We start from the raw sequence: 14,336 nt of genomic DNA on the forward strand, positions 1-14,336 counted from the left end.
CATTCACCTGTTAGGTCAGGTAGATCCACCACACACACCTACACCATTCACCAGTTAGGTCAGGTAGATCCACCACACACACCTACATCATTCACCAGTTGGGCTGGGTAGATCCACCAGACACACCTACATCATTCACCAGTGGGGTCAGGTAAATCCACCACACACACCTACATCATTCACCAGTTGGGCTAGGTAGATCCACCAGACACACCTACATCATCCACCAGTCGGGCAGGGTATGTCCACCTATGTAACTCACAAGTTGGGCCAAGTTTTTCCACCTATATAGCACTCAAGTTGGGCCAAGTTTTTCCACCTATATAGCACTCAAGTTGGGCCAAGTTTTTCCACCTATATAGCACTCAAGTTGGGCCAAGTATGTCCACCTATACAGCTCACCCTTTGGGCCAAGTATGTCCACCGATATAACTCATCAGTTGGGCTGGGTATGTCCACCATTTTAACTCACCAGTTGGGACAGGTGTGTCCACATATATTACTCACCAGCTGGGGCAGGTAGGTCTGCACGAACTTGTGGTCATCAAACCAGCTGTCATACTGCTCTCGTGACATTGCTGTTTTGGAGCCTTCAAGTGTTATCCAGGCCATTCCTACAATGTGAGAAAAAGAGATTGTACATCCTGAGTTCCAACATCAAGTCAAGGGACTGTGTTCTACATCAAGGCAACAGACTATGACCTACATCAAAACAACAAGCTATGACCCACAAAAGACAATACATTTTAAGTAGCATCAAGATAATAATCAACCTCAATCATGACAAAAGATAAACATATGAATACCTGATAAATTAAAAACCTTCAATTTTTTCAGTTGGCCAATTTCCAGGGGAACATCAGTCAAAGGGTTACTGCTGAGGTTCAAGGTCAATAATTCCTGTAAGCCCCCAATGTCTGCAGGTATCTGTGTCAGCTGAAGTCCAACAAGTTCAAGGTGAGTCAGCTGACTCGATGCTGGCCACTGACTGGGTAAAGATGATACAGGCAATATGTGGCAATTGAGTCGCAACAGCGATGGCACCAAGAAGATGTCACTGGGAAGTTCTCTGATGGCACTGTCTGTGAATGACACAATCTTAAGGCGGGCACATTTCGACACTCCTGCAGGAAGGGATGTGAGCTTGCCACAATCATGTAGTGAAAAGACTTGCAGGTTTGGGAAGCTTGGAAAGAAGTCTTTAGAGAAAGATGTCTGGTGAGGTAGTTCTCGGCAGAAGGTATTGACAGTCTCATGGTATGGCTCAAAATGATGGATTTCAACATTGTCAGTCATCTCCATGAGGGTGTCAATCTCTGAGGTGAGCAGGTGGGCCTTGCATACAACACGCCTCTTAAACTTTGACATTACCAGCACGGAGGGGTCATCAATGCACTGGCCACTAAACTTCTGTAAGTGAACATCGCTAGCTTTTATATTCTTCATGATGGCCTTTGCATAATTTTTGAACTCATCTTGTAGGTCCATCCCACCCTGCTGCTCAGCAAAGATATGACACTGGGCTGCAAAAACTTTCAGTAATGAAGTCAGAAGATGCTCAACCTGCAACATTAGATACATTAAGTAACTCATAGGTGTGATTTGTCTACCTGTTGTCAGGTGTAGTCTGGTGTAGTGTGATTTGTCTACCTGTTGTCAAGTGTTTTGTTATTTGTCTACCTGTTGTCAGGTGTAGTGTGATTTATCTACCTGTTGTCAGGTGTAGTGTGCTTAGAGTGCTCTGTCTTACTGTTGTCAGGTGTAGTCAGGTGTAGTGTGATTTGTCTACCTGTAGTCAGGTGTAGTGTGACTTGTCTACCTGACGTCAGGTCTAGCATATGACATAACTAAACTCCTTGAGGTTTAGTAGGAATAATGTTACAACTGTTACAACTCATTCACTTATTTGCTGGAGTGTTATTTCTTTACCTGATGTCTGGAGTAGTCTGGTTCTCCACCTGAGAACATCTTGTCATACTTTGGGAGATTCAACTGAAATGAGAAAATACATTAATTAATGTTTGAACAGCCATGGAGGTAAAAGAGCTTCATAGTTGTATGTGGTTGTGGAGATTGTTGCAGTGGTTGTCAGCAAATGCTTCAAGTGCTGGTTAAGGGGTCATTGACCCCTGTCCTTCCAGACACAGGTTGTTGCAGTATGAAAGAGACAGTGTTTACAGTTGATAGAATTAAGGCTATATACAGAGGTGTTTACTAGCCAAGCTACAAGAGCTGTGTAGGTCCACCCTGAGCTGACACTGGCATACAAGAGGAGGGATTACCTTTGTAGCTACAAGAGCTGTGTAGGTCCATCCTGAATTGAGACTAGCATACAAAAGGTCCAGAGGGAGTGGAGCCTCGGTGGGTATTGGAGGCATGTCCACAAAGTGTAGAGGGATGTCCAGGGAGATCTCCTCCTCCCACTGTTCATTAACCTGGTCTGAAACAGCACACATAAACTGTACTTTTTTTAAATATTAAGTATACATGTGAAAAATGCAGCTTCACAGAAACCATACAAAAGAACATGCAGCAGGCCAGAACTAAAGAATGATGCATACTGACACTGAAGAGGGAAAGCAGGAAATATACATAAATGAAGCTACTCATCTCTACTGAAATGGGTATATTCCCTCATGTAAACTGTCAAAGCTACTCACTTCCACACAAATGAACACAGAACATTAAAGGTACTGATCTCCACAAATGACAAAAGTCACCTCCAGTAACATGTACCTTTAAAGAAACCAAAGAGATGATGCCAGTCACCTCCAGTAACATGTACCTTCATAGAGACCAAAGAGATGATGCCAGTCACCTCCAGTAACATGTACCTTCATAGAGACCAAAGAGAAGATGCCAGTCACCTCCAGTAACATGTACCTTTATAGAGACCAAAGAGAAGATGCCAGTCACCTCCAGTAACATGTACCTTTAAAGAAACCAAAGAGATGATGCCAGTCACCTCCAGTAACATGTACCTTCATAGAGACCAAAGAGATGATGCCAGTCACCTCCAGTAACATGTACCTTCATAGAGACCAAAGAGAAGATGCCAGTCACCTCCAGTAACATGTACCTTTATAGAGACCAAAGAGAAGATGCCAGTCACCTCCAGTAACATGTACCTTCATAGAGACCAAAATGTAATTTTCTGAATAAAATTGACATTTTATACATATTCTGACTCATGGTTAATTGCTTATCTCCTATCTGGAAAAGGTAGTGGAATACCTGAAATCCCATGAAGTTCCCTTCTAAAAGAAGTGGACGTAAATACACTCACCCACCAGTAGTCTCACTTTTCCCACCAAATTGGTCACATGACTTACCATGCTTGTCACTCCCTCCTTAAACAATCACCTGACACAAGAACTTTGGAATTCAGCATGTCTGTGACGGGTGGCTGGGAGGGCTTTCAGCATGAGTCATGATAAGTATAAAATATCAATTTTATTAAGAAAATTACATATTTTTCCTTATCCCGTCTCATGCCTAAATGCTTACAGAATCTGACAGAAATGGTGGTGGGTCAGGCCACGCTGGATTCTGCTGGCTGTCAAAAGTACGTCCAATACTTCCCACCCTCACGGCAACTTGTAACGGCGATAATTTGGTTCTTCCAATATTTGATTTGTTTGATTGGCATTATTAGAAGCTGGTAAGTGATAAGAGGGTAAGATTCTTTATGGATAACAACTTCTTTATTGCATACGATGTGACGTTTCGGTATGGATCTTTATATCGTTGTCAAGCAAGTTTCGGTATGGATCTTTATACCGTTGTCAAGCGAGTGCTTGCTTGACAATGGTATAAGGATCCATACCGAAACGTTGCATCATATGCAATAAAGAAGTTGTTATCCATAAAGAATCTTACCCTCTTATCTTCCAATATTTATCTGTAAATTCCGTGGGGATCAAATCCAGTGAACTTGTCTTCTAAAGAAGGCTTCTTTGACTGGAACTTGCTGATACCTATAGTAAATAGTGTCAAGACTAGTTGTGACCCTTCTTCATGTGCAACTATCTTCATTATGAGTACAGGGTCATGATAACTCATGTTAGTCTGTTTGAGACGTGCTCTCTGTTAGTCTGTTTGAGCGTCTGGTCTCCACAAGTCACGTGATAAATGGGTGAGTGAACTCAGCGCCTTCGAGGAATCGTTAGTTGCTGAGCAATGATGAGAGGCCCAAACTGATGAATGCCAGTGGCGTCCTCTGTGGCTATGTCTCGTCGATAATGATTGCCAAACACCTTGTTTGACTTCCAAATGCAGCCCTCCATTATTGTTGATAGCGAGCAATTTCCGTGTAGAGCCAGTGTTGAGGCCAAGGCTCTGACTTTATATGGCTTGTAGGCTTGCGGAGGTTCCAATCCTGCTGCTTTGTAGGCTTTCAGTATAACAGCTCTGATCCACAATGAGATCGTAGCAGCTGTCTCTGTAGATATAGCTATAGATGACCTTTGGTAGCAGCATTGGAGGGGGAAATGCAAACGCCTTTAATCCTTTCCACGGGAAGAAGAAGCAAAGAAGCATCCACTCTGTTGGTGATGGGTGAAGAGGCTGAGATAAATCGTCTGCCATGATGTTGCAAGCTCCTGGTATGTGACATGCTTTTATATGGAGATTCAGACTGTCGACCATGTTGAAAATTATCAACGTCAGGTGTAGTAGAGATGTAGTTGCAGTGGTATAATGGAGTCGTCTTGAAGAATCTTCGTGACGTAATCGTTGTTGAGAATTCCCCAATTCTTCCAGCAGGGTTGAAGATGACCACACACTTGAGATGGTTGTCTGAGAACAGCTGGGCAAGACTCCCGTCGTTCCGAACCTTATCTTTAATGTTTATCTCCACTTCTGTCCTTGGGCGAATGGCCTGACATCTGGGGGCGCCTATTTTCTCCATTGGGGCGACGAAAGGAAGATGACCTGTCTCCTTGAGTATTAAACTACTTATCTCTTGCTCTCTGGGCACTGGAGAACTTGGACTTGTTAGTGTAGTGTTGACTTGTCAGCTTGAGAATCGTTGTCAAGGTGTCGATAGACTTGATCATCATGACTTCTCTGGCGTATTGGCGACTGTCCTTGTTACCTCTTCAATCTTCCCATCAAATATTGTAGGCACTGACTAAGGGGCTTGATATAAGGGCCTTGTAAAATTCTCACTCCATGATGAGGTGGACAAGAGACCTTGTTGACGAAGTAAATTCAGTCCCGCAGTAGTTGAGGCAAGATGTTCAAACATAAAATGCTGATCCTTCTTCTGTGTGATGAGTGCTGACAGGATCATTCTCTCTTCCTCATTGGAAGGATTACTGAACTTGTCTTGCTGATAGCTCTAGATCGACCTAGTCCAAAGAAGATTTTGAAAAGTGTGTTGAATCATTATATTGATGAGAGAGTTTTTGAAGATGATTGTTACAAATGTGTATTTTCTGTATATTTTTGTTTTTAATTAAGTAATAATTATTATTGGGTCACAACATTTAGTGTTTTGAATATTAAATATGATAGGTCACATTTTGTTTTAATAGCTGGTCAACATTTTTAGCATTCTGGTTTTCTGGAATTTATCTGCTCCTAGTTTTCTATGTGTTTACTTCCAGGAGACTTATTCTAGAGGATTCTACAGTGTTGACGAAGTTCGTTTGTGCCCAAACTTTCAGGAAATGACTTAGTAAATATATATAAGGGCTGGTTGCCATGTTGTGGGCGACACTCACATTCATTCCTATTTGCTGGAGCTACTCCCACGCTTGATCATCAAAACCTGTCAACGCCTGACCTACATGATCTGCTGTCGCACCGATCGCTGTGTTGACAGATCGCTGTGTTCTCTCTCACACCAAGACTTTTGATATATTGTATCTTGTGATCCATTGACTTAGATTTTGTCTCTCTTGACTTGTACCTGAAATCTGCATTGTTATATTGACTTCTGACTTTGTATACCTTGCTCTCATTGCATAATAATAATACAGAATTTGAACGTTTATGACTTGTCTTTGTTCTGTTTTGCTGGTTCACAAGGGGATTTCTTACATCGTTTGTCACGGTAAATTCTTAACCGTAACAAAATGTTTTGGAAATGGTGCCAGAGGAATATTCAGACCAGTTGGAAATGAAAAAATTAGAACTGGAAAGGTTGAAAATGGCAAAAGAAATGGAAATGAAAAAGTTTGAGATGGAGAAAGAAATTGTGAGAGAAACAGAACTGAATTCAATTGGCAATTGACAGAGAAATTAAGTTGAAAAAACTTGAAAACCCTTCTCAGCCCTCAGATTCTTCCACTTTTGACATTGCAAGGCATGCTAGGCTTTCCCCCGTTTTAATGATAAAGACGTAGACAAATATTTTCTACATTTTGAGAAGGTTGCAGAAAATCTCAAGTGGCCTTGGGAGTCATGGACTATGCTATTGCAAACAGTTTTGAAGGGTAAAGCTCAGGATGCTTATTCAGCCTTGTCAATACAGCAAAGTTCAGATTATGATCTTGTGAAGAGTACACTTTTGAAAGCTTATGAGTTTAAGTGCCTGAGGCTTATCGTCAGAAATTCAGAAGTGCTCACAAAAGGGACAATGAGACTTTTGCAGAGTTTGCAAGAGAAAAGGAAACATTGTTTGATAAGTGGTGTGGGTCTAAGGAAGTCACAAACTTTGATGATTTGAGACAGGTAGTGTTGATGGAAGATTTCAAGTAGAGTGTTCATGTTGACCTTAAGACTTATTTGGATGAACAAAAGGTTGATGACTTACATAAGCCAGCAATGTTGGCAGATGATTATTGTTTGACTCACAAGAGTTCTTTTAGGTCTCCGGGTAATACAAAGTTTTCTGGCCAAAAGGGCGTTTCCCCAGTTAAGACTTCAGGACATGCAGGTTACAGTGGTGTTAGAACAGGTTCAAATTCTAGTGGCAAGCAGTCACATACTTTTCAGTCTAAGCCTAAGACTACCAATGGTTCTGATCCTGTTTGTGCATATTGAAAGAAGCCATGTCATTTGATTTCTGCATGTTACAAACTAATAATGTGGCAGACTCATATGTATATATATATTTGTATTTATAGCTAAAATGGATAGAATTATCATGAAAACGACCGCTCGTTATCAGAAATGAGCGGTCCACTGTAACTTGATAACGCCCGCAAAATGCTTGACGACGGGCCATTATCAAGCCCGTTGTTAGGTGACATCATAAGTAGCTCAGCTGTTGAAGTTCAATCACCTACGGCTCGAATGAACTTGGGTTCATTATTGACCATATATCTGGCTCACTTTCGTCACATGTGCCTGTGCCATTATGCACTTTCCTGCTTGTGCCGTCCATAACGATTATGCCATAAATGACAACATACAGCAATGAAAATATCGACTTGAAGTCTAACGTTGTTGATCACTGAAAACAATGGCGGCTGGTAGTATGAGCAAAGGTCAAGGTCGAATGTCGTCACTTTCAATAGTGACGTCATCTGTGTTGTTCTATGACGTGACTATATTTGTAAAATCTGTGTCAGTGACCTCCGTCGTTTTGTTGTTGGCAGTAAATGCTTCTAAACCGATGCCGCTTCTTTTATTATTCTTTTATAAAAAATTCTATTCATTTTAGCTATAATAACGGTAACGCTATTTTTTCAGGGCATTATCATTTGCAGAAGCCCTCGGTCTTTTTGCACCAGTTTCCGTCAGATCCAGTCATCCGAAAAAAGTGAATGTAGTTTGTTTTCAATCATTTGAAAATGATTTTGGAAGAGGCTAAAACATACCACCACAACCTCTCCATGTGCTGGATAGACTACAAAAAGGCATATGACTCTGTTACTCACGAATGGATTCTGAAGTCTCTTCAGTGTATTGACCTCCCTGAGCGACTACTTGATTTACTCAAGTCTTTAATGAGTTGCTGGTCGACTCAACTTGAGATGTACTCACAAGGGCAGGTGCAGACTTCTGAATCTATTGCAGTCAGAAGGGGAATATTTCAGGGGGACTCCTTCAGTCCATTGCTTTTTTGTCTGTCTCTAAATCCTTTGAGTTTCCTGCTCAACGGGGAGGAAGGGTACCATCCCGAACCTCCTCAGCACAGATCCCCAACACCTCTTACTCATCTCCTCTATATGGATGACATCGAGCTCCTTGCCAAAGGAGAGACCAATTTGAAAGAACAGGTTCTCTTTGTCGAGTCCTTCTCTAATGATATTGGCATGACATTTGGACTCGACAAAGTATAAAGTATAAATCTCGTTTAAAGAAAATCTGGAGCTCTGAGCTAAATGCTCGAAACAAAGTCAAAGCCACCAATACTTTTGCTGTGCCAGTCCTCACCTATTCCTTTGGAGTAGTTGATTGGACAAAACAAGACATCCAGAGTCTTGACCGCCTGACCAGAAGGATCATGTCTGATAACAGAGCACACCACCCTCGTTCCTCTCTTAATTGTTTATATATGCCAATCAATTCAGGAGGTCGGGGTTTGATTAATGTGGAAGCTCTTCATGACAGAATTTTATTGTGCACTTTTGCACATATTTATTTGTCAGATGATCCTCTGGTGATGCACGTCAAGACTCATGATGAAAGCAAAGAATTCCATTCTACTTTAAGCGTGCCAAGGTTGTTGGACACAATCTGAAATTTGAAGCTGATTTTGTTGATGGCGATGTACTGCTGGACGGTACAGAGATGGGAGTAAAGCAGGTGAAGTCTTTCACCAAGTCAGCCCAGAGTCGGTCCTTTGTGGAGAAGCTGTCTGAGAAGCCATTGCATCGTGTGTATATGCAGTGTGTGGAACAGAACAGCAATCCAACCAACTCTTGGTGGGTGGGAGCCTCCATATTGTCCGGAAAGTTCTTGGTGGGTTCGACTAGGCAGTGTTTCCTGGGAGAAGTCCCATTCGCTGTCTGGGCTGTGTGTAGAGGGGGCGAGGGCCCTGAGCTGATGATGAGCCTTACCGGCCTGACTGTGCCAGGATCACCTGAACCCTCTCTGCTGCATATCAATCTTAATCTGTAAAATATAATAAGGGTATTTATAAAGCGCTAGTTCCACATCACTGAGGGATATGCTCAAAGCACATATGACATCTATGCATATGCAGAAGGCAGACAACAGTGGATACAGTTAGTTGTAGCATTGGAAGAGATACGTTTTTAGTGCAGATTTAAACACAGATAGCTTCGGTGCACTCTAGAGGTTAAATGGGAGAGAGTTCCATAATGAGGCAGCTGCTTGTGAGAAGGATCGAGCCCCAAAAGATTTCAGTTTATATACTGGTACAGTCAAGAGGAGTTGGTCAGATGATCGAAGATTTCTAGAGGGCTTGTAGTCGGCAAACATCTCCTGAAGACAGACAGGGGCAGTGTTTGGAAAAGACTTGTAGACTAAAGAAAGGATCTTAAAGTTGATCCTTTAACGGATCCTGAGCCAGTGCAGTGACTTTAGAACTGGGGAGATGTGAGAATGGAGCTTAGTCCTGGTTATGATACGGGCAGCCCTGTTCTGTATCCTCAGCAGTCTGTTCAGCTGATCTCCTGATATTCCCACGAGTAAGCTGTTACAGTAATCCAGATGAGAAAGTATGAGCGATCTAGCCAGATTTCAAACTCCAGTTTAGAAATTAGGCCGCTGGTCCTCAAATGCTTTTGTGTCCATCGCACCTAAGCCTTTCTTTCCAGGTGATTCTGAGGAGAGTTTTTTTGTGAGAGTAAGTCTCCAGATTCTGTAGTTCCGAAGGAGTTTTTGCCCTTTGTTTATAAGGGTTTTGTGTCACTTATGGGAGATAATTCTACCCCATGGCCCGTTACTATTTTGAGGGATACTGGAGCTCTTCAATCTCTGATTTTGAAGGATATTTTGCCTTTTTCTGATGAGTCTTCAGCTAACTCAGATGTTTTGCTTTAGGGTATATGTGGCAATTCTTCTGCTCCTCTCCATTTTGTGAATTTGACTTCAGATCTGATTTCAGGTGAGGTGAAAGTTGGTGTTCTTGACTCTCTCCCAGTTCCAGGTGTTGATTTGTTGATCAGTAATGATCTTATGGGGGCCAATGTTGGCACTGATCCAATTGTCACTGTTTCACCAGAGAGTTCAGTTAGTACAGAAAAGTTGGAGGATGAATTTCCAGTGATGAATTTTTCCTTCTTGTGCAGTGACTCGTTCAGTGTCAAATGGCATTTCTTCCAAGACTTCTTTGCCAAATGATTCCATTTATGATTTGTCAGGTACATTCATGGATCATTCTGGAGGTAGAAATGGATGACTTATCTTTAAAGAGTAGTAGCTTTTCAGGACTTCTTGATAAGTCAGATAGTTTGTCAGGTGGTGAACACATTCTTTCCAGAGAGCAGCTTATTAGTGCACAGGGTGAGGATGTTGAAGTGTAAGGTTCCAGTTTGTTATTACTACAAGGATGGTGTTCTCATGAGGAAATATAGGATGTTCCTGCAGAGGATAAATAGGAATTGTATCATCAAATTGTGGTACCGAAATTATTTCGAAAACATGTACTTTCACTGGCACACGAAAGTCCCATTGCAGGTCATCTGGGTGTAAACAAGACTTGTGAGAAAATTTTGGCACATTTCTTTTGGCCAAGTTTGTGACAAGATGTAGCTGAATTTTGTAAGACCTGTCATGCATGCCAAATTGTTGGAAAACCAAATCAGAAAATTCCTTCTGCTTCCTTAAAACCAATACCAGCTTTTGAAGAACCTTTCAGTAGAGTTATTATTGATTGTGTTGGTCCACTACCTAAGACTAAGTCTGGTAATCAGTATTTGCTCACTATCATGTGTGCTTCTACCAGATTTCCTGAAGCAATTCCACCTTGTAGAATTATTGCTCCTGTGATTGTTAAGGCTTTTCACCTTAGTTGATTTGCCAGATGTTGTTCAGTCTGATCAGGGCTCAAACTTTATGTCTCAGGTGTTTCAACAAGCAATATACCAGTTAGGTATTAAGCAAGATAAGTCTAGTGCTTATCATCCAGAGTCACAGGGAGCTTTAGAAAGGTTTCATCAAACTTTGAAGAATACGATCAAGACTTATTGTAGCCCCTTTGAGCTAGTATTTGGTCACAGTGTGTGTGGGCCACTAAAACACTTGAACAATGGCTCAATGACAGACCTGAGATCTACATTTAGGGACAGACTATCAAAAGCAAGTGAATTGGCCAGAAAAAACTTGAAAGTTTCACAAGAAAAACTGAAGCTAAACTATGACAGAAAGTCAAAAGAGAGAGAGAAACAGTTATGCAGAATGTAACACAGTGTGTGGTCTGATGGCTATGAAGATCAAGCATTGGCAGCGATTGATGATGTATACTCTAGTAATGTGTGTCCATGTCAGTGTCCGTCTAACACACGGCAACCAGCATTTATATATATATATTCAGTCATAGCTTTAAGATCTTTCGAGCACCTATGTTCATCGCCAACACCATAGAATGCTCTACCGGTCTCCTAGAAGTAACAAATAATCAAATCAAACTCAGGAGGAGGTAACTTTAAGGCACTTCTGGAAAGCCTGCTGCCAAAATCCTAAAAGTGCTGACCACCTATTATATGAAATGTGACCCATCATAATTATTATTCAAAACAATAAACATTGTGACCCAATACTAATTATTACTTAATTAATAACAAACTATATAGAAAATAAACACTCGTAATATTGTAAATAGCAAAAGGCACCACTTTAGGTTCAGAGTGATATATCTACCAAGTTTTGCAGAAAAATTTTGAATAGTTTTGGAGTTGTGCTCCGGAAATGAAGCCCACACCGTCATTAGACTAAGACCAAAACATTCCATGGAAACACAAAAAAATAAAAATGCTCCAAATCTGTAAATTGCAAAAGGCAGAACCATAGGTTCAGTTTATTATGTCTACCAATTTTGGTCTAAAAATATTGAATGGTTTTTGAGTTATGCTTCGGAACCAAAATGATTACAAAATGACGGATGGACAGAGAGACAGATGAGGTGTCAACTATATCGCCACACATTACAGGCCAGGGGGATAATGAACTCTCTGTAAGGAAAATAGGTGATGTGTTCTCAACTTTATGGAAAAAGAACAGAATGAGTTACTAACCTCCACGGAAACAGAGCCTGTGGACCTCAATGTCATTGTACAGCTGCAAGACAGGGGCATGGAGCAGTTTGGTTGCATCCATGTTGCGAGGCAAGAACACAAACAAATGGTGCGAGTCTTTCTTGTGACCCTTAGACCACTTAGCCAGCTTCTTGCTGAGGTCTGAAATCTGCAGCTCTTGCACTGGAAAGAGAAAGGGTACTGTGACAGCAGCACTCCAAATTTGTGACATGCTATGAAAACAATACCTACATTATTGCATCAGGATGCTCCTTGTTGTGGGCAGTACCTCATCTGTACCTGTGACTTGTGTGTGCTGGTTGGTGGACTCATATACATGTTGTAAGGATAGGTGAGTAACTCGCCTATGAGATGTGAATGCAAGTGGATGGACTGCCCTGTGATCTGTATTGGCAGGAGGATCAACTCCCATGTGATATATGTGGGCAGGTGGGTGGATTCCCCTGTGATATATGTAGGCAGGTGGGTGGACTCCCATGTGATCTATATAGACAGGTGGGCGGGCTCCCATGAGATAAATGTAGACAGGTGGGTGGACTCCCCTGATGCATGTAGGCAAGGTGTGTGGACTCCCATGAGATACATATGGGCAGTTGGGTGAACTCCCCTGTGATTATTGTAGGCAGGTGGGTTGAATACCCTGTGATATATGTAGGCAAATGGGTGGACTCCCATGCGATAGATGCAGGCAGGTGGTTAGACTCCCCTGTGACAGATGTAAGCAGGTGGGTTGACTCCCCTGTGATATATGTAGGCAGGTGGGTGGACTCCCCTGTGATATATGTCGACAGGTGGGTGGACTGCCTTGTGATGCATGTAGGCAGGTAGGTGGAGTCCCCTGTTATATATGTGGGCAGGTGGATGGACTATCATGTGATTTATGTGGGAAGATGGGTGGACTCACCTGTTACTCGTGTGGGTATGACATCACACTTTGCAAGAGATTCCAGTGAGTTGGCCCTCCAGCTGGAGTCCAGTGCCATGATGGCATACTGACTGCCCTGGGTCAGCAGGTATGGAGGTGGGAACATGTAGCCTCGCTTCTCCACTACCATGTTACCTAGACACAAACACTTTCACTATTTATTACTAGCAGACACACATCACTGACACTAGCAGACACATCACTGACACTAGCAGACACATCACTGACACTAGCAGACAGATACAACACTGTCATTGGCAGACACTGACACTAGCAGACACATCACTGACACTATCAGACGGATACAACACTGACACTGGCAGACATACAGAATACCGAGACTGACAGATACACACAACACTGACACTGGCAGACATACACAACACTGACAGAGACAGGCACACAACATTGACACTGGCAGACAGTGACACTAGCAGATACACACAACACTGACACTAGCAGACACTGTCACTAGCAGACACACCCAAAACTTACCCTGGCAGACACACACAACACTGACTCTGACAGACACTGACACTAGCAGACACTGACACTAGCAGACACAGACAACACTGACACTGGCAGACACAAACAACACTGACACTAGCAGACACACACAATATTGACACTAGTAGAAACACACAATATTGACACTAGTAGAAACACACAACACTGACACTGACAGTCGCACACAATACAGAGACATGTTTGTGGGACACAGCAAATGAGCTAGTTTAACATGGTTCCAAATTTAGCAGAATCTAGAAGTATTATCAGTCTAGATGTAGATGGTACTTACATAGGACTTTACACGAAACTGTTTTGGTAAATTTTTAGAGCATTTTTACTGTAAAGAATTCAATGACACCTATGGACGATTACCTCTGTTTTCAAATCCATATATCTCCACATCAGCCTTCACAATCTCTTTTTTTTCTGTTTTTCTGAAATATAAATTCACTGGGTGATGTTTACAAACCATGACCAACATCTGTTCGAGTGACTGATAGGATAACCAATAAAGCACTACCCCACAGACTTGACAATGGAACTGTAATGCACACTTATCTCTTAACAACTGAAGTAGTACCACACAGTATTATAACCAGGACATTTTGAGTTAAAAAGTTTATAAAATATTTGATAAAAATATAAGGAAAAATTGAAGTCAAGTTCGGAAGGGTAAATGTACTGGGAAAGTGCATTGACCAAGTAATCAAATTTTATGGATTCACTTTTCTTAGGGGAAATGGCAATTTCTCTGAAGTAACATAAACTAGGACCTTGTGATCCTA

General features: G+C 41.8%; 1 protein-coding gene across 1 annotated transcript in view; it reads right to left on the minus strand.

The window, feature by feature from the left end:
- LOC137272175 (uncharacterized) overlaps window positions 1-14,336 on the minus strand; it is a 550,405-nt gene that overhangs the window by 177,897 nt on the left and 358,172 nt on the right. The window contains exons 46-52 of the mRNA XM_067804527.1: window positions 13,924-13,985; window positions 13,021-13,176; window positions 12,096-12,278; window positions 2,283-2,440; window positions 1,930-1,992; window positions 807-1,563; window positions 508-614 (exon numbers count right to left, since the gene is read on the minus strand). Of these exons, the coding sequence (XP_067660628.1) occupies window positions 508-614; window positions 807-1,563; window positions 1,930-1,992; window positions 2,283-2,440; window positions 12,096-12,278; window positions 13,021-13,176; window positions 13,924-13,985 (1,486 nt within the window). The remainder of the gene's footprint in view (window positions 1-507; window positions 615-806; window positions 1,564-1,929; window positions 1,993-2,282; window positions 2,441-12,095; window positions 12,279-13,020; window positions 13,177-13,923; window positions 13,986-14,336) is intronic.

This window comes from Haliotis asinina, chromosome 2, assembly GCF_037392515.1.
Source record: "Haliotis asinina isolate JCU_RB_2024 chromosome 2, JCU_Hal_asi_v2, whole genome shotgun sequence".
In the NCBI taxonomy this organism is placed as follows: domain Eukaryota; kingdom Metazoa; phylum Mollusca; class Gastropoda; order Lepetellida; family Haliotidae; genus Haliotis; species Haliotis asinina.